At 44.1% G+C, this 22,162-nt stretch overlaps 1 protein-coding gene across 1 annotated transcript; it reads left to right on the forward strand.

Moving 5' to 3' along the window:
- Positions 1-6,436: 6,436 nt before the first annotated feature.
- tmem244 (transmembrane protein 244) lies at positions 6,437-18,178 on the forward strand (the record flags this gene model as incomplete). Its single annotated transcript, XM_083789927.1, has 6 exons — positions 6,437-6,529; positions 12,290-12,375; positions 13,035-13,111; positions 14,958-15,083; positions 17,152-17,196; positions 18,081-18,178. The coding sequence occupies 6 exons, from the start codon at positions 6,437-6,439 to the stop codon at positions 18,176-18,178; spliced, it is 525 nt and encodes a 174-aa protein (XP_083646053.1).
- Between the last annotated feature and the right edge of the window lie 3,984 nt (positions 18,179-22,162).

The following is a 22,162-nucleotide window of genomic DNA, read 5'->3' on the forward strand; positions in this document are numbered from 1 at the left end:
ATGGCTTTAAATCCTAATAATGTTCTGAAAAACCTCTGTTTCTATGTGGCCGCCGACCCCCATCTGAAAATATGTTGTTCAGGGACCCCCCACCCAGAAACAAAGATTTGAGTAAAAAACGTTCGCTCTGAAAGAATATATATTAAAACATTTGCGTCACATTTTCAGGATTTTTCAAAGCTAAAGTATATGCTTAAACCAACAAAAGGGGTTGCCGTCATGAATGGGTTGTCCATATTTTACTTTAGATGACCCTAACTCTATTAAAGGTATAGTGTAAGTGCATGATTTTCTTTGCTAAAAAGCTCTATATTGTGATAGTGCTCATTGCTATACAGGGCTGTATTTTGCGTGTCTCAAGTAACAGGTCTTATTACTTAACTTAAGACATGGAGGCGTGGTCAGTGCTCTTTGGACACTCAGAATAGCCAAATGGCATTGACCACGCCTCCAGGTCTTAAGTTAAGTAATAAGACCTGGTACTTAAGACACGCAAATTCGCAAAATACAGCCCTCTAGAGTGTTTGTTCAGTAACAGCTCTTTATTATACCGAAAATGCATTTTCAGGTCGGGATACCAATTTGATCCAATCAGGATAGAGAACTCAGTCAGGATACAGATTAAGCCATTTTTAAATAAATACTTTTTGAAAAGTCTATGAGGAAAATGAACTCGTCATCATTAAAGGGGGCGGGACTGTGACGCTCCATAGTATAGCAATGATTACTATATCGGAATATACTGTATATAGTGATTTAACTTTTTAACAAAATAGTTTTTGTTTTAACCAAAATATATTATACTTGCTATAGCTTTATAAACCCAACCACATCAACTGTTTGCAGAACGTTCTCACAGCAGGTGAAAGCGTCTTTGTGACGTGTAATGTGTGGGGGTGCATACTTAGTTTAGACTAGTCATGGGTTAAGGTTAGGTTTAGGTGTGCTGCCCTGTGGGAAGTTAGGGTTAGGGTGAGGGTTTGAGATAGGTTGTAGTTGTAGGACTAATGACTGGTCTAACCAATGACTAACCTCGTCTCACCATGGCTTTCCACCACCTCGGAGGAAAGCCTGGTCTCTGTTTCAAAAGTCTGTATGATCCTGTCGGGAGCGGATGATATATCGTTACGTCATGTTGTAGTATTGTTTTGTATAGTCGACAGGCAGGAACAACGGGGCGGGGCCTCCTTTTCCCTCAAACCGGAAGCATGACAATAAAAGCTAGGATAGCTTTTATTGAGAAAAATCGGTTTGAGGGAAAAGGAAGTCCCGCCCTGTTGTTCCTGCAGCCTGTTGACTACAAAACAATCCGACAGGATCATATAGCCTAAATGAAATGGTGCCCATGACCAATGACTAGTCTAAACCAAGTACTGTCTAAACTAAGTACTGCACCCGTGTGTGTAGCACACAATGATGAACCCAAACCAATGAAAGCACCCACCAGTGTAGCCTGGTTAATAAACCAGACCGAATCAGCCGTTGGCAAAAATAAATTGCCTGCCGGCGGATTACGGTCTGGAGAGGCTCAATTGTACGCCCATTTCCTACACCAGAGAAATGGGGCGGCCAATCGGGACACGGTATGCAATATGGGCGGGCTTTGGTACAGTGACTTTCAATGCTTGAGACCTTTGACTGACAGTAGCTCTGACCAATTGCGTCAAAGAGAAAATGTTTCAACCCGCTCCCCTGGAAATGAAATCCAAGCTGAGCCTCCCCAGACTAATATCCCGTGGTCTGTGCGATATTAGTCTGGTTTATTAACCAGGCTACCACCAGTGGGGGGAAAAGTACTCACCCATTCTGGACGGGAACACCTTTTGATGTTTTAAGGATTATGTCATACTTTAGCTGTTGAAAAATAGCAGATCTACAAGCTCATAGCGTGGCACCGAGTGCCGCGCTACGAGCTTGTATGTCTGCTATTTTTTAAACATCTTGAAAATGGGGCGCACATTTGGAATATATATTCTTTCAGAGCGAACGTTTTTAACTCAAATCTTTGCTTTTTTTTGGGGGGGGGGGGGGGGGGGGGGTCCCTGGAACAACATATTTTCAGATTGGAGTCGGAGGCCAAATACATATAATGTTTGGGGTCCTTGACATGAAATAGTTTGAGAACCACTGACATAGAAACATGGGCTTTCCCGAAAACTGTCATGATTTAGAAGACATTTTGTCGAATCGTCTTGCGGTCTAAATGGGTTAAGTAAAAGTATATAGCAATGCTGCAATGTAGAAATAGCCTGGACTTAAGAGAGAGAGAGGGAGGGAGAGAGAGAGAGAGAGAGAGAGAGAGAGAGAGAGAGAGAGAGAGAGATAAAAGAAGAGCAGAACAGAGGAGAGAGAGAGGAGAGGGGGAGCAGGATGTAGGTCTACAGATGACAGGTTTCAAATCACAAAAGACATGCAGACAGCGAAGAAAACATGAATTCCCAGTTTCCCACAGTTAAAGGTATGAGCAGGTCAATTAGGGTGTGAAGGAAGGAAGACATTAAGGAAGGAAGGAGATAAAACAGAGATTGTTGTCAGTGGATCATTTATATTTTGGTTCCGACAGACGGACGGACGGACGGACGGACAGACAGACAGACAGACAGACAGACCGGTCGCTATGGTAACAATGATGCAGGTTGCTGTGGTAGCGTGAGCTGAGCTGTCCATCTATATGCACACACACACACACACACACACACACACACACACACACACACACACACGTGCGCACACACACACACACATGCGCGCACAGATGCTGACGCGCGTAGGCTGTGACGCCACAGAGTTGCATTTAGAGTTTCTGGGCTATAATTGTGGACGCGTTGAGCTGTCGTCATCTCCATTATCACTTCCTGTGTATAGTGTGCATGGGGAGAAAACGATCTCTCTCTCTCTCTCTCTATCAACAAACACACACACACACACACACACACACACACACACACACACACACACACGCATGCACGCACGCACGCGTGTCCCTGGAACAACATATTTTCAGATTGGAGTCGGAGGCCAAATACATATAATGTTTGGGGTCCTTGACATGAAATAGTTTGAGAACCACTGACATAGAAACATGGGCTTTCCCGAAAACTGTCATGATTTAGAAGACATTTTGTCGAATCGTCTTGCGGTCTAAATGGGTTAAGTAAAAGTATATAGCAATGCTGCAATGTAGAAATAGCCTGGACTTAAGAGAGAGAGAGGGAGGGAGAGAGAGAGAGAGAGAGAGAGAGAGAGAGAGAGAGAGAGAGAGAGAGATAAAAGAAGAGCAGAACAGAGGAGAGAGAGAGGAGAGGGGGAGCAGGATGTAGGTCTACAGATGACAGGTTTCAAATCACAAAAGACATGCAGACAGCGAAGAAAACATGAATTCCCAGTTTCCCACAGTTAAAGGTATGAGCAGGTCAATTAGGGTGTGAAGGAAGGAAGACATTAAGGAAGGAAGGAGATAAAACAGAGATTGTTGTCAGTGGATCATTTATATTTTGGTTCCGACAGACGGACGGACGGACGGACGGACAGACAGACAGACAGACAGACAGACCGGTCGCTATGGTAACAATGATGCAGGTTGCTGTGGTAGCGTGAGCTGAGCTGTCCATCTATATGCACACACACACACACACACACACACACACACACACACACACACACACACACGTGCGCACACACACACACACATGCGCGCACAGATGCTGACGCGCGTAGGCTGTGACGCCACAGAGTTGCATTTAGAGTTTCTGGGCTATAATTGTGGACGCGTTGAGCTGTCGTCATCTCCATTATCACTTCCTGTGTATAGTGTGCATGGGGAGAAAACGATCTCTCTCTCTCTCTCTCTATCAACAAACACACACACACACACACACACACACACACACACACACACACACACACGCATGCACGCACGCACGCACACACACACACACACACACACACACACACACACACACACACACACACACACACACACACACACACACACACACGGAACCACCAAAGTCATACAGCACTCTGTCAACTGGTCACTTGGTCCATTCTGCAGTACATGGATGGACCCAATCCATCCACAGTGATGATCCAATTAGGCTACTTTCTAACGTCTTCTAAATCCTAAAACCTACGTTGCTGTATATCAGTGGTCAAGGGACCACCGGAATGATGTGTATCTGCATGGCCGACGAGCCCCACCTCAAAATATTGTTGTTCCAGGGGACCCCCGTAACAGCGAGGAGAGATGCTTATGGTTGACCCTTGATGTTACTTTGGCCGCCACTTCTTGTTTGTTTTTTGTGTTCGTCAAGAAGTCAGGGACAAATTAGCCATTGGGCCAGTGGGGCCGTGGCCCAGGGGCCCTTGGTTCTCAGGGGCCCTTCAGAGAAACTGGACTGCGCGGTAATAGATTTGACGCCCTGAAAAGGGCTCCTGGGGCCCTTCATTGGCCATTGATTTAGTTAAATTTAGGTAAAAAAGATGTTAAAAACACGGAAATGATGCACGCACGCGTGCTATGGGGGCCCTGCAAAACGTACCGGCCCAGGGGCCCTCGTGGGGGTTAATCCGTCCCTGCAAGAAGTTCTTGTTATTTTTTTTCCTCTCGTTTCCTCTTGTTTGTATAGGACAGTGTCTATATCCAAGCGTACAGCACCTTGGGACTTGCTGGTTCCTATGTTCCTTGTTGTTGTTGTGTGAAGTCATGTGAAGCACATCGTGTTTAAAAAACAAAAACAAATCACACGGTCCGCGTGAAGTGAGTGGTGCAACTCCGTGTTTGGGTCCCTGGGGGGGGGGGGTCCCCGGAAGTTCCAGACCCACAGGAACGTGCCCAGGGTGCGGGCCATGTTCCGGCGAGCCGCCCCGCGTCCGAAATGGTCGAGAAATGACAGAGTTAGCGTGCGGGGGTACCCGGGACGGGGGGGGAATCTAGACCCCCAGGAATGCACCCAGGGGGCCAGGCCGGTTCCGGCGAGAGAGAGAGAGAGAGAGAGAGAGAGAGAGAGAGAGATAAAAGAAGAGCAGAACAGAGGAGAGAGAGAGGAGAGGAACATACTGTAGGCCTACAGGTGACAGGTTTCACATCACAAAGGAAAGATGCAGACAGCTGCAGAAAACATGAATTTCCCAGTTTCCCACATGCAGCAAAAGACAAAAATGTTGTTCTTAAAATATTTCCCAAGAAGGCTTTGGTGAGAGTTAAAGCAGGTCAATTAGGGTGTGAAGTGAAGGAAGGAATTAAGGAAGGAAGGAGATAAAACAGATATTGTTGTCAGTAGATCATTTCTATTTTGGTTCAGACAGACAGACGGATGTACAGACGGACGGACGGACGGACGGACGGACGGATATATTATTGTTTATTTTATTTTATTTTTAACTATACAAGCTGTTCTCATATAAATTTAAATTTAAAATATATACTTTTTTAATTAGACGATCTACAAGCTCACAAGGGGTCGCACCGTGAAGCAGCTTATTATTATTATTATTATTATTATTATTAATAATAATATGAATATTTTGGAATAGTCTAAGAATAAAGGACCACACTTTGAGAACCACTGCTCTACTAGCAAGGCTCTTGTAGCACTAATATGACTATGCTGCCATCTAGTGGCCACATTATGTCAAACTAACATTTATTTGAAAAGGCTTTGAATGTTTTGACTTTGACTGTTTTCTCTTGAGATGAACGGTACGACTACAAATGGTGCATTTATATAGCACCTTTATCCAAGGCGCTTTACAGAGATTGTGCATTACATTCACCCATTCACACACACATTCATACACCGATGGCAGCGGAAACCATGCAAGGCACCAACTAGCACATCGGGATCAATTAGGGGTTCAGTGTCTTGCTCAAGGACACTTCGACAGTAACTCTGGGGGAGCCCGGGTTCGAACTGGCAACCTTACGGTTGCCATCCAGGCACTCTACCCCTGAGCCACCGCCGCCCCTACAAAGTAACACATAGATAAAGTCATAAAAGCATGGAAGCTGGGCACAGGTACAAATGGAGAAGGGAAGGAATTGATGGAGAAATAATAGTCTGTAAAATTGGACTATTAAAACACTACATCCTTTGCTTGAGAGAGAGAGAGAGAGAGAGAGAGAGAGAGAGAGTGTGTGTGTGTGTGTGTGTGTGTGTGTGTGTGTGTGTGTGTGTGTGTGTGTGTGTGTGTGTGTGTGTGTGTGTGTGTGTGTGTGTGTGTGTGTGTGCGTTCATGCGTGCGTGCGTGCGTGCGCTTCACCTGCTATTATCCCCTCTGGGGTTTACTTGTTAGTAATCCCATTCCCACTAATCCTGGCCGTAGCACCACACACACACACACACACACACACACACACACACACACACACACACACACACACACACACACATGGGGGATAATAAGGGCCACTCATGCATTCTCTCAGCAGCCATTCATGTTGTTGGACTACTGCTGCCGCTGTTTTGGATTTACCCTCATAAAGCGCCATGGGCCCCTCTCCCTCAAGACCGCTCCCAGTGACACCTGGGTAAGAACGTATAGAAGGTTCGTTGTAGTAGAGTAGATATTTATATGTCCCGGACGGTGCCGTGTGTATATGGGCCTATAGCTCAGTCATAACGTGCTTGCCCCACAAGCGTGCCTCTGAGAAGCATGAGAGAGGTGTTTATTACTTTGTGAGAACTGAGACGGACCCGAGTTGACTCTTGTGTACTACAGTACTGAGTCTGCTGCACTTGTTTCCTTATCTAAACACTCTCTTCGGACAGAAATCGCATATCTACAAGCTCGGCTATTTCTGATGTGTCCCCCCCCCCCAGAATGCGGGGCGTTGTCGTGCAAGTCGTTGAGTGCATACAGTGCTTATGTTGTTGTATAGTTCATTGCAGAAAAAGTATTTATTTCTTTCTTTCTTACATTTCACCTATAAAGGCATGCCCATTTCAACGCCAGGTGGAAAGTGGTCGTGGAACATGTTAGCAAATAACTCATGACATCAAGGATATTAAACTGCCCAAAACACTGACAATATTCAAAGAAGAAAGAAAAGAAAGAAAGAAAGAAAAACATGCCTCAATGCTCCAAGTAGTGCAGAAAACCAACTAGAAAAAGTGCCCTTCTGGGCACAGGTCTCCACCAGGATAGGAATGTAGGACATTGCAGCTTGCCTTCATCTGGTGGTTGGATAAAAGGGCAACAAAAGTAAACTAGGGAGTTGGCATACAAAGTTATCCACAGATCCGTGCAGTTAGAGGTAAAAACACTTTTCGGCCAGTTATAGCGCCACCTTGAGGCTGAGTTGAAATTGTTCATGTGGGATTTCTTCCTCGGCCTAGTGGGAATGTGCGTGCACAATTTCACGGAAATCACGCGATGTGTTCATGATTTGCAGCATTTTGTTTGAAACTGAGCACTCCTGTGAACTTTGGAAGCCAATCTTAACCAATCAGGATGGAGTCTGAGAAATCTGAAAGACCCGTTTTGTTGAATGGCTCTAGAGAGACTGTGTACCAATTTGCGTGATGTTTAGACAAAATCTGTAGGTGTACTGTGCAAAAACTTGTTTTGCACAAAGCGGCCTCCTGGTGGCGCTATAACAGGCCGTTCTGGAAAGTTTGGGGCAGAGGTTCATCGTTGGCATCCAGGGAGTGTGTGTGCAAAATATGGCATCGACCGGGTTAACGGTGGCCGAGATTAGCTGCTCACGGACACACACACGGACGGACACACGGACACACGGACGGACGGAGTGCAAAACATACTCTCCCCCCATGCCTTCGGCCTGGCGGAGAAAATAATGTGTGACGATTACAGCGTTTTCAGCAACAACCTATAGGCTGCGGAACGCAAATGTATAGCAAGGAAGCTAGCTCTGCTCCGTGGCATTTATAGGAAGCTAACTAAGGTGTTTACTGCAACTCTCGGAGGGGGTCCATGGTCATTTAGAGCTGTGGACCAGAGCTGCCAGGAAGCTAACTAAGATGTTTACTCTCTGGGGGGGAGGGGGGGGGGGGGTCCATGGTCATTTAGAGCTATGGACCAGAGCTGCCAGGAAGCTAACTAAGATGTTTACTCTCTGGGGGGGGGGGGGGGGTCCATGGTCATTTAGAGCTATGGACCAGAGCTGCCAGGAAGCTAACTAAGATGTTTACTCTCTGGGGGGGGTCCATGGTCATTTAGAGCTATGGACCAGAGCTGCCAGGAAGCTAACTAAGATGTTTACTCTCAGGGGGGGGAGGGGGGTCCATGGTCATTTAGAGCTATGGACCAGAGCTGCCAGGAAGCTAACTAAGATGTTTACTCTCTGGGGGGGGGTCCATGGTCATTTAGAGCTATGGACCAGAGCTGCCAGGAAGCTAACTAAGAGGTTTACTCTCTGGGGGGGGGGGGGGGGTCCATGGTCATTTAGAGCTATGGACCAGAGCTGCCAGGAAGCTAACTAAGAGGTTTACTCACTGGGGGGGTCCATGGTCATTTAGAGCTATGGACCAGAGCTGCCAGGAAGCTAACTAAGAGGTTTACTCTCTGGGGGGGGGGGGTCCATGGTCATTTAGAGCTATGGACCAGAGCTGCCAGGAAGCTAACTAAGATGTTTACTCTCTGGGGGGGGGGGTCCATGGTCATTTAGAGCTATGGACCAGAGCTGCCAGGAAGCTAACTAAGAGGTTTACTCTCTGGGGGGGGGGGGTCCATGGTCATTTAGAGCTATGGACCAGAGCTGCCAGGAAGCTAACTAAGAGGTTTACTCACTGGGGGGGTCCATGGTCATTTAGAGCTATGGACCAGAGCTGCCAGGAAGCTAACTAAGAGGTTTACTCTCTGGGGGGGGGGGGGGTCCATGGTCATTTAGAGCTATGGACCAGAGCTGCCAGGAAGCTAACTAAGAGGTTTACTCTCTGGGGGGGTCCATGGTCATTTAGAGCTATGGACCAGAGCTGCCAGGAAGCTAACTAAGATGTTTACTCACTGGGGGGGTCCATGGTCATTTAGAGCTATGGATCAGAGCTGCCAGGAAGCTAACTAAGATGTTCACTGCAACTCTCTGAGGGTATTAACAGCAGCTCAGCCTCTTTCCTGCTTTCGGACACACCCACTTCCTCATGGCTTTCTGGACATAGATTCCAAATTTAGGTTTGTTTTAGACGTCTTTATAGCTACAACTCTGACACTGTAATAGATAAGATTTCACAATTCAATTCAATTCAATTCAATTCAATTCAATTCAATTCAATTCAATTCAATTCAATTCAATTCAATTCAATTCAATTCAATTCAATTCAATTCAATTCAATTCAATTGTATTTTAGTGCCAAATCACAACACAAACACGGTTTCACAAGACAGCAGAGACCCAATTAATGTTTACCTCCCTGAACAAGCATTTTTGCGACAGTGGGACAGAGAGAGGGGAAGATGGAACAATAATAATACAAGTCTGTTGTTTTTCTTAATATATATAATTAGTCCACATCCACAAATCTCATTCTGTATGACATAACAATTTGCCAGCAGATGTCACCGTTTAGGGATTTTGCCTGTTTTCAATGCAGCTCAAAATGCTTATTCAGAGAAAACCCCAGACCACGGATAGCCCACTGAATGTTCAAAGTTCAGGTTGTGTGGGTGTAATCGAGGTCATGAACGAAATGAAAATGAAATGAAAATGAAATGAAAATGAAAATGAAATGAAAATGAAATGAAAATGAAATGAAAATGAAATGAAAATGAAATGAAAATGAAAATGAAGGTAATGAAACCTTTAACATTCCATTGAACTACAGAATGCTGGTTTACTGTCCTGTATCCATTGTCAGTGGTGGAAAGTAACTGAGTACACTAGAATTATTTGAAAACAACTAGAATTATTTGAAAACTTTAGTTACTGGTTACTTTTTAGATTTTAATTTTGATTAGAAAAAATACATTAAACATTTCGGCCATTTGAAAATAGCCGATCTATACAAGCTGTGAGATCTGCTATAGATCTGCTATAGATCTGCTATTTTCAATAGATTTTGTAAACATTTTGAACTTGTGAAATGGCACATTCTGAACAATGAGTACTTTTACTTTTAGTACTTTAAGTACATTTTGATACCGATACTACTGTACTTTTACTCAAGTACATTTTCAATTCCGTGCTTTTACATGTAACAAAGTAGCCTAGTTCTAAAATTGCAGTATTGTTACTTTTACTTAAGTAAAACAATTGAGTACTTTTTGTACTCACTGTCCATTGTGTGAGGCAGCTTGATGTATACTGTACACCCCCCCCCCCCCCCCCCCAGGACTTGATTGATTTATTGATTGATTGATTGATTGATTTATTAACAGTTTGCAGAATCACAGTACATTTCAAGTACAACTCAATACAACAACTGTTAACTGTGAGTGGACGACACCATAAAGCATTACACTTGTTTACAATAGGGCCCACCATTTTCAATTCATCAAAGGACGCCTTTATGTCACAGGAACATCCAACCCTTGATGCGTGGGGTACCAAAGCAGCGAGGCATCGGCTACCTTTTTTATGTTCCTAATCCTATACTCTTGAGTGTGAATCTGGTATGGATTGAACAAACCCCCGTCCTCCCAATCTCAGGACGGACAACTCCTGTCTCTTACCACAAGGAAACTGGGCTGCTGCAGTGCACTGTTTGTTCAGTAAACCTTGATGTTCTTCGATTTCGACACGTTTATATTCTAAATTCTCGAAAGCTAACATAACACACCTAGAAAGTTTCCTATAGAGGATATGCGCGTGACATCATCATCAAACAGGAATGCCTATACCGAGTGGCAAAAAAACCTACTTTCTGGCCTCCAGCGCATGCATCCAAACAGAAAAGTCCTATCTGATTGCATTAAAGGAGCATTCAGTGATTTGGGTGATTTGGAAAACTGCCCGGTCCGCCCCGGTAACAAGATGTGCACATGCACGCACTACAGTGGGGGGGGGACACGCAACAGGCCAACAGCACACACACCAAAGCCCGCCCCCGCTCGATCATGATTGGCGGATGGCCCCTCTCTATCCTGACTGGATAGAGAGGGGTTTTGACCCCAGGGGTTAACTGGGGACAGGGAGGAACTCCTTATATGGTCAGCACGCTCTATAGTAGAGAGGATTATCACAACAAAACAAAAAATAAGTGATATTTGAATTAAGTGAAATCACTGAATGTACCTTTAAACTCACTTTGCCACTCGATTTGCCACTCAATGTCCCGTTCACTTTAGGCATGGCCAATTGCGCATACCCTCTATAGCATGGGTTCCCAAAGTGGGGTCCGGGGACCCCCAGGGGTAGGGGAGAGCCAATTGTAACACACGCCATACCATTCAATACCATTATATGTAATATTTATTGTTCAGTCAGCTGTCTTCATTACAGAGTGTATTCTAAAATTAGTTTAGGGTTGTATAACATTGCACAACTCAATGAAACGTGCAAAGTGTTACATCCTTGGCAGCTCTCCCCTACTTGAGGGAGTTCCAGGGGGTACCTAGCTCAATTAGAGATATAAGGAACCAAATGGACCCTTATGGGTCTGTAACTCAGAGATTGTACAAATGGGTCCATTTGGTTCCATTTGTACAGTCTCAGAGTTAAATTAACAGTGGTTTTACAATATAAATTGGGGTACCAGAGATAGAAATGCCATTAAATCGGGGGTCCGTATAGCATAATGCGTGTGAAACTGGGGGTCCATGAAATTAATATGTTTCAGAATCACTGCTAGAGCCGTAAAAATCATCCTTTATCGGGGTCATTGGCATATGTTTTCAAATGGGGGGTCCGTGACCTAATAAATGTTGATTTGGGGGCCCTAAAAAAAAAAAAAAAAAAATTATCCCACGATTTTGTAACCCATTTTTCACCCCTGTGTCAATCATCTAATGTGATCCTGGGCTCTACACACCCTCCGCCAACCTGGGGAGAGCAACGGACTTGAACTCATGCTTCCTTCATGCTTGAGTGTCCAAGTTGCTCCTTTACACCTGACAGGGGGGAGTTTCCCTGGTTGGACGTAGCGCGTGGAAGGAACACGTTATTCCAACCAGTTCCTTTCCCCTCCATCAGGCGCCCCGGCTGGCCAGGGGGAGGCGGTTTAGAGACCAGGATCACTGCATGTTTTTGTGAGGGTACCTACCCTAGGGGATTTGGGGGTCCTTGACGCGAAAAGGTTTGGGAACCACTGCTCTATAGGCCATATAATGTGGAGGGGGACATTTCTGGACTGACCTAAATGTTTGGACGCTGTTTGTCGTCCTCTCCTCACAGGTCGTCCTGCAGAACCTCTTGATGTGCATGGTGACCTTCTACTCTCTGTACTACATTGTGGTCAGTGTCTGCATCGGAGTGCTCAGGTATAGATGCACATCAAACATGTAGCCTATTATGCATGCGTGCACGTGCACATAAAATATGGCACAATTGTGCAGGTGTATATATGGTGTGAACTTTTGGTAGCATGGGCAGCATTCCTTTTCGGGTGATATTATCGGGTCGGAGCGGATGCTAATTTACGTCACGCTGTTGTATAGTCAGTGATTAGTCAACAAGGCGGAATCAGAAGTACCCTGAAATAATTCCCGTGATCATAATTTGAGGGCCTACCCGATAAAATCCTTGATGCAGCGTAGTTTAGCAGATCTTTTTTAAATATTCATTTTTATGAAGACTATTTAGCGTCTGTATACCTTTGTTATCCCACGGGGGGAATTCTATTTTATTGGGTATATAGGCGGCACTAAAATTATGGTCGCGGGGACTTTTTTGGGGTATTTCTTATTCCGGTTGTGGTTTCCTGCCTGATGACTATACAAATCAGTGACTCCAAACATGACACATTTTACCATCCGGTCCAGACTGGTTCACGCGGCGATTTTGGAAGACAGAACATGGCTTTCCTCCGAGGTGGAAAGCACTGGTGACGCAAGGTTAGAACTTTGGTTTGTTTAATGCATATGTTGACATATTACTGTGTGCGCGCTCGTGTGGGTGCGCGTGTGTGTGTGTTCAACAGAGTGCACGAGGTTGACAGCTTACTGGCTCCGTTTGACTACACGACACCGCCGTCATGGCAGAACCCCAAGTACCTGGGTGAGTTTTGGGCCTTTTTTCCGATGGGTCACTTTGGTCCAGTCATTTTAAACCCTTTTCATTTCAGGGAAAAGCAACCTCCAGTTTGATACGAATCAGACCGACTTTTGATACGATCTCTGGAACCGCAATCAAATGAACGACCTCTGAGAGTGTGCAAATGGCACCGAATGGCAGAATCCATTTGCACACTCTCTGAGTTACAGCCCCTACAAGGGTCTATTTGGTTGCCACAGTAGATGCGCATGCATAAAGTGAGTGGCAAAGTGAATTTAAAGATGGAGTGCCTTGATTTTTTTCCACCCCAAAACATGATCATCAGGTCTTATTGTTATATAATGAGGTATATTTATTTTCAAAAAAGTATACAGTGTTTATGTGGGCACGCCCACAGTTCATTAAGTATGCCTGGTTTGCCTGGTGGGTGGTGATGGGCGGTGATCCACCTGAACTGAAGCCGCACCCACAGCTATGTATGATAAAGAGGGAGGGGTTAGGGGAGGGGCTGATAGTGTGATGTCACTATATATTACTGTTTATTTCATTGGCCTTTCATTTGACTGTCAAGGGTTCATCCTCCAGGAAGAAACCCTAAATACAAAGTACCCTTAAATACCCTAAATTGTGGCACTCCATCTTTAACGTAGTTTAACGTCGTTTGATGCAATCAGATAGGACTTTTCTGTTTCTGGAGGCTGTCAAGGCCAGAAAGTATAGTTTTCAGTGGGCGTTCCCGCATAACTTCTGGGTATGATGATGATGATGATGTCACCCCCTCAAGGACCCCTGGGGGTCCACGGACCCTACATTGAGAACCTGTCTCCTCTGTCTGTTTATTCATGTAATGAACTGCATGCACACCAGCACAATCTGGTGTGCTTTACCCAAATCGGTCCTAGACGGTGAGAGAGACAGATGGTTTGATATGACTGCTTAGTTAGTACATGATCATTGATAGATGAATATTTAAAACACCAGTGGACCGCGTTGGAAAGGGGTTATCATAACCGGCATGCATGCTTGTACGTATCGCAATCACAGGGTCAGAAGAACCTGCTTTATTTGTCACATCAGTAGGTTTACAGGTGTAACAAATATAATTTATGAAAAGCTACTACAGTGAAGTCTGTTCACAGAAGTTGTTGTAGGATATGTGGGGATTATCTGACGAGGTACCATTTGAGTGGGAAAAACCTTACATATACTGATGTAAAATAAAGATGGCATGTGTGGTAGCAGCAGGTATGATGTTTTGAACATTAGCGTCATGCGGTGTGTATACGTAGCCTACTGTCCATGATATTTTAGAAACGTTAGCGTGTGTGCGTGCGTGTGTGTGCACGACAACGTGCATGATGAGTTGGCTGCCAGACGGGGATAGAAAAGGTATAGCGCACGTCCTTAAAGGTGCCGTTTCAAAGACGAGTTTGTGCATCATAGAAATGTCAAGAAAAGTCCACATACTTAACATTTATATGTTGTCGAATGATGTGTGCAGCTAGCGGTATACAGCTGTATATATATAGGCCTACGTCCTGCTTCCCCTCTCCTCCTTCTCTCCTCTGTTCTGCTCTTCTTTTATCTCTCTCTCTCTCTTTATAACGCTGAGGAAGGCCTGCGTGCCGAAACGCGTTCGTTTCTCTATGTGGACTGCTGCTGCATGTGATTTCATGAAATACAGAAACTCAAACTTTATTAAGAGAGTGCGGATATTCCCCTGTTTCCAAAGGTTTTCCATTGATCTTCAAGAATCTGCACCCATCAGCTACACAGAGACTGGACTTAGTGGGTCTCCCTGAGTAGAGCGCGTGCCCTTCACCTGTGACGGTGTTTGTTCCCTCCACAGTCAGCGTCATCTCCATGGAGGTCACGTACATGGTGGGCGGCCTGCTGTTTGCCTGGATCGTGGAGGAGTGGGTGTGGGACTACGCCATCACTGTCACACTGCTGCACATAGCGATGACTGTGGCGGGTGAGACGCACGCACGCACGCACGCCCGCACACACGCACGTACTGTAGGCTACTGTGGCGGGTGAGACGCACGCACGCACGCACGCCCGCACACACGCACGAACGTACTGTAGGCTACTGTGGCGGGTGAGACGCACGCACGCACGCACGCCCGCACACACGCACGTACTGTAGGCTACTGTGGCGGGTGAGACGCACGCACGCACGCACGCCTGCACACACGCACGTACTGTAGGCTACTGTGGCGGGTGAGACGCACGCACGCACGCACGTATACTCAGAGATGGGCAAAATACATTGAAAATGTATTTTGATACAAAATACAAATACTGGGTCAAAAAATGTATCTAAATACAAAATACATCTTCCATCCCCATCGAAATACAAATTACAAAAAAGTATTTCAAATACGTGTATTTCAAATACTGCCCATCTCTGATGGGCAAAATATATTGAAAATATATTTTGATACAAAATACAAATACTGGGTCAAAAAATGTATCTAAATACAAAATACATCTCATTTCTTCCATCCCAGCGAAATACAAATTACAAAATACAAAAAAGTATTTCAAATACGTATTTCAAATACATGTATTTCAAATACTGCCCATCTCTGCGTATACTGTAGGCTACTTCTGAGGATATCAACACTTTGGGGATTTAAAAAAAAAATGTTGTTTTACCTGAGCCTGAAATATGTTATGCACCAGTGTTGTGACACACTGAAAATACTATATAAATACTATATAAATACTAAATAGTATAAAATAGTATATGCACTCCAACCCTAAGCCATAAACGTAACCTCGTACTGTATAGTATGTGGCTACATTAAGTGTGTACTTGAACCCATGCACATACATGTATCTCTGCTGTCGGGAAGAAACCACCTAACTCCAAAATGTACATTTGTCAGGAAAGGAAAAATATATAGGCTACATTTTTCAGCAAATTAAGAAAACCTTACATTTTCAAAACAAAGGAATACTGCCTCATCAAAGAAAAGGTGCCCCTCGGGGCACAGGTCTCCACCAGGGCAGGTCAGGTTGTGGCCTCCTGGTGGCGCTATAATAAGCCAATGTGAAAAGGGTGTGATTTCTTCTTGCGCCTTTGATGCCAAATTGGATGATTTGAGGCATTTTGTTCCAAAAATGTGTTTTGCAAAAATCCACCTGTTGGTGGCGCTATAACAGGCCAATGTAAAAACGGTGGGATATATTCCTCAGCCTAGTAGGAAAGTGTGTGAAAGATTGCGTCCATGATTAGATACTTTTTGCTCAAAACGGGCCAATCCTGCAAACTTTGAAAGCCAATGTTAGCCAATTAGGATGGAATCTGATATATGGAACAGATCCGTCTTGAACACATGACTATAGAGATGCTGCATGTAACGATTTGCGTGCAATGATTTTTGGACAAAATCTGGAGGAGTAATAACAAAAAAAATGTGTTTTACAAAAGTCGGCCTCCTGGTGGAGTTATGAAAGGCAGATGTGAAAAATGCAGGTCAAAGGTTTGTCCTTGGCCTCTAGGGAGTGTGCAGGCAACGTTTCACGCAGATCTGTGCAGTTATAGGTTAAAATGGTGAAAAGCTGCCTCATGGTGGCGCTATAACAGGCCGTTCTGGAAAATGTGGGGAGATTAGCCGTTAACGGACGGACGGCCGGACACACACGCGAGCGCACACGCGCATGCACACACGCACACACGTATGCACGCATGCATGCGTGAGTATGCTGGTACAAAGTGGATGAAGAGAACAGCTGATGGGATTTGCAGCCTTGACCCTTGTAACGGACCCGTTAGTATATAACTTTATTGTGACGCTCAGGAAGTGTTGTCATGCTGGCCTTTGAATTTGACCTGCTGGGGCCAGTTAAAGATAAGGATAATTGGTAGATTTGCAGCCCTTATGTAAATGCATGGCAGGCAGGCACGCACGCACACACACACACACACGCACGCACGCACGCACGCACGCACGCACGCACGCACGCACGCACGCACGCACACTGAATAGGAGATGCTGTCATTATTTTATTATTTATTTTCTCTGTGTCCACAGTGATGTCAGACTTCCCTTCTGCTGAACACTGGTGGATAGCTCTGGGTAAGTCTGTCTGTCTGTCTGTCTGTCTGTCCGTCCGTCCGTGCGTCCGGTCGATGCCAAACTTTGCATACCCACTCCCTGGATGACAACGACGAACCTCTGCCCCAAATGTGCCTGTCATAGCGCCACCAGGAGGCCGACTTTTGTAAAACAATTCTTTTGATATTACTCCTCCAGATTCTGTCCAAACATCCCGCAAATCGTTACACACTATCTCTACAGTCATGTAGTCAATGTTTCAGATTCCATTTTAATTGGCTATAACATTGGCTTTCAAAGTTTTCAGGATTGGCCCGTTTTGGAAAAAAAAGCCTCAAATCATGAATGCAGCGTGCAAGACTTTCCTACCAGGCTGAAGAATATGTCCCACCCTTTTCACATTGGCCTCTTATAGCGCACAGGTGGATTTTAGCAAAACCCATTTCTTTACATTACTCATGCTATACACCATCTCTACAGGAATTTACTGTACGTGAAATCTTTCACGCACTTTCCTACTAGGCTGAGGAATACCGTATATCCCACCCTTTTCACATTGGCCTGTTATAGCGCCACCAACAGGTGGATTTTTGCAAAACACATTTTTGGAACAAAATGCCTCAAATCATCCAATTGTCATCAAAGGCATAAGAACAAATGGCGCCTGTTTCACATTGACCTACGTATTATAGCGCCACCAGGAGGCCACGACCTGACCTGCCCTGGCGGAGACCTGTAGTTTCATTTGAGTTTCCAGTTTTCACTATGTTCAGTTCATTATAGATTTAGCTACGTTTGGGTCCCGGTGAGTGCCACCATAATATTATTTTTGGGCCTTGTGCTGAACTTGGGTTGTACGCTCGCTCATCATTGCTTTCGTCCTGTGCTCTGTCTCCTCCATGCAGGCTCAGGTCTGGTCATGATGATATTCGGAGGGCAGCTCCTGGCCTACAAGCTCTTCAACAACAACTTTGTCTATCCAACCGAACTGGAGGACTTCTGAAGCTTATATACACTACAGCCTTCAACGTGCTGGAGGGGGGGGTGGGTGCATGGTGGTGGGGCGAGGCAGCTGGGTTCTAAAGGTGGAATCTCATATCTAGCGGCTGGCCAGAGCCATAGAGTAAGACAGAGTTAGTTACAACATTGAGGGGGCAGAAAACACCTCGGTCATGTAACTCGTTTGTCACTGTAAAGCCTATAGACTCCAATGCATTCTGTAAAACTTCCGGTTCAGGCCTTTGTCACTATTCGCAAATAGAAGTCTATGTAGAAGAGCCATTGGACTGGCCCCATGAAGTGAACTGAGTTGTCATAACTCTGTCTATACTCTATGGCTCTGCCGCTGGCCAGCCAAGTCTCAAACTGCAAAAAAAATATTATTTTTATTATTTAACTAACACAAAAAGTACATTTAACCACTTGCACCCTAGTGTCCCTATATTCTGGGGCGAACATTCAGCAAAAATGGCTGATCTACAAGCTTGTGTGAAATGGCAGATCAGCAAAGAAATTTGAATCTTCCGCTGTAATCACATCCTCCGCTGTAGTCTGAAAACTCACCTCTGCAGACTCCACCTTAGCCCTCAGCACTCTCCGTAGCACTTGCCCTAGCCTCGACGACCTTGCAGGCGTATGCAAAGGCGAAAATAATAGCATTTTACCTAGCATTCTATAGTGCATACTCATAATTTCAGTACAGATATTCTATAGCCTACTGTTAGACGGATGTTAGGTATAGCTTGCTTATGATCCTTAATGGCTATTTCTATGTATTTTATGTATTACCATGTGTTGTTCTTACTTACTGTAAATCGCTCTGGATTAAGAGCGTCTGCTAAATGCCTAAATTGTATATTGTAAATTGGTGGGAAATATTAGCAGAATAGAGTCCTGGGGGACTCTTGTTGGTTAACATTTTTTACATGTTCGGCTGGTGACAACTTATGTATGTAAAAGTAACGATAAAACACCATTAATGACAAATTGTAATTAATAGCTGAAGAGCTGTGTCTATATTATTGCATATCATTCCATTGATGATCAGTGAGTCATCATCTCCTAAACAGACTCTCGCCGAACAACTTTATATTCAGTGATTTCACCTAATTCAAATATCACTTCTTTTTTTGTCTTGTGATCCTCCCTATTATAGAGTGTGCTGACCATATAAGGAGTTCCTCCCTGTCCCCAGTTAGTTTAGTTTTTGGCTATAGGTGGCCCAGCCGTCATCCAATCAGGATAGAGAGGGGCCTTCCGCCAATCATGATCATGATCATTTGCACATCTTGTTACCGGGGCAGACCGGGGGTTTTCCAAATCACCCAAATCACTGAATGCTCCTTTAAGGACAACAATGATAGCGTTAAAGGTCTGGTGACATACAAAATAAAGTTTTTGTAATTTTACTTATTTTCTTTTAAGGTTTTCTGAGCTCAATTGCACCAACAATTGGTCTGGGGTTTTCTGAATAACAAATTAGACAAAAAAGTGCTCTGATTTGCCTGTGGACTGTAGTGTAACAGTCCACAAATCCCATTATGACATGACAATTTGCCAGCAGATGTCACTGTTGAGGGATTTTGCCTGTTTTCTTTGCAGCTCAAAAGGCTTCAGAACACGCAAAGAAAACCCCAGACCACAGAAAATCCACTGAATGTTCAAAGTTCAGGTTGTGTGGATGTAAATGAGCTCATGATAAAACCTAAAATAAAAAATAAAAATAAAAATAAATTAAAATGAACGTCATGAATTTTTGATAATGCTGTGCCGTCAAATATATTGTTTTTTATGATGTTTTTACACCATACATAAGCTATGCTTGTATTCTCGCAAGATACACACACACACACACACACACACACACACACACACACACACACACACACACACACACACACACACACACACACACACACACACACACACACACACACACACACACACACACACACACACAGCCTGCTCATCAGGAGTATAGTTTGGGGTGCATGTGTCTTGCTCAAGGACACTATAGTAGAAATCCAGGAGAAGCCAGGAATGGAACCGATAACCTTCCAGCTATACCCCCCAGAGCTACTGCCGCACCCCATTACTGTATGCGTCAAAGAATGAAAGATTATATCTGTTTTGTATCGATGTATATATAACAGCCTCTGTTTATACTGTATAGCTGTAGTTTAGCATACTGTACATTACTGTATATTCTCCATTTAATAAACACCTTACAAAATAGTGTGTGTGTGTGTGTGTGTGTGTGCGCGTGTGATTGATTTAAATATTACAGTTTGCATAATTACAGTACATTTCAAGCACAAACTCAATACAAAACTGTTAACTGTGAGTGGACGACCCTATAAAGCATTAGACTTGTTTATTTCATCAATGTGTGTGTGTGCGTGTGTGTGTGTGTGTGTGTGTGTGTGTGTGTGTGTGTGTGTGTGTGTGTGTGTGTGTGTGTGTGTGTGTGTGTGTGTGTGTGTGTGTGTGTTTGTGTATGTGTATGTGCACTTACCTATTTGCAGCTATGCAATAATAATACATGTTTCAAGTAGGCTTAAGTGAAAAATGATTGTTATAGTAATTGTTGTTGTAATTATGATGATGATGATTATTCTTATTATGAAGAAAAAAGGTTATTGTAGTGTAATTTTAGGACTTTCTATTTGGTGCACTGTTAAATGTGGCTGTATGAATTTGATTTATTATTTGATTATTCAAATTCCTGCATTCTTTCCAGATGTGGTCGGTCGGTCAGACAGACAGACAGACAGACAGACAGACAGACAGACAGGCAGGCAGACAGACAGACAGGTACCCCATGATGTCATGCTGTTGGTCACCTGACCTGTGTTGTTGTTGTTGACCCCTGACCCTAGTGCTTCCTCCTCCTCCTCAGATGCGCAGCAGGTTGTGTTGTTGGTGATTCATTCCACCTGCTTTACAACGAACTACTGTACTTTATTACTGTACATGTAGTTTGCAATTATGAATATCCTAAACGCGATGACATCGCTCAATGGCTTCAGGACACGCATGCAGGTAACGTTGGGCGAGTTTTAACTACAGACGCCCGTTTGCTTTGCTGTCGTTCTGTGATGATGACCGACACATGGTCATTATATCGAGTGGATCAATTGTTGGCCAAAAAGAACATTTTCTACGACGCGTTTTTAGCTTGTAAAATGTGTTCTTTTTGATGGCGGGCGACATGGATTACTTGCAAAAAGTGTAAGCTTAATTGTTTCATCAATTATCCCCTCTTCTCTGCACAGGCTTCCCCTATAAGTTTAAGGTGCGATTCAGAAAAGGTTAATTTGAGTAAAATACACATGGCCATAGTGCATTTTGTAATTAAGGAAGTTGGTCGACTTTTAAAGACTATACTAGCCTACTGTAGTTTTGACTTGTCTGGTCTGGGTGAGGCTTGAGTAAAGCAGTAATATGTTCAGCTTTTAATATCAATAAGCCCTGATTTGATATGCATAAGGCCATCGACTCACGTTTGGTAAGATTTCTTTATTTTTGATCTCTGTAAGACCCCAATCTAAGCCTAAGACCTTAATTGTTGGGCAATTGTAGTTAGTATATTTATTTATTTTGGTCTGATATGGTCTGTCCAACAGTCCAGAATTCCTTTACTGTCTGCTAGAGACAACAGTGAATTAAAGGACAACTTTTTTTCAACCAAGGTTCATGTTTTAGGTTGTTATTAGAGAAACTAAAAGGTGAGTGTTCATTTTCTTTCATTTGCTGCTTTCTTTAGTTTTAGGGATTTGAGCTCTTTTTGACAGGGGGGCGGGGGCATTCGAGCATGGGACTAAATATGTATTTTTTTACAACATTTTATAGCGATTTCTTTTTTAATTATTTACTATAGTCCTAATAAACCCCTGGAAATTTCATCTGGCCACAAAACATCACGAGATCTACTGAATGTGTCAAACTGACATTGAGCCTATGACACACAGTGTGGCTTCCCCCCAGT

Source organism: Protomyctophum parallelum (genome assembly GCF_964188405.1).
Source record: "Protomyctophum parallelum genome assembly, chromosome: 19".
NCBI classification, from domain to species: domain Eukaryota; kingdom Metazoa; phylum Chordata; class Actinopteri; order Myctophiformes; family Myctophidae; genus Protomyctophum; species Protomyctophum parallelum.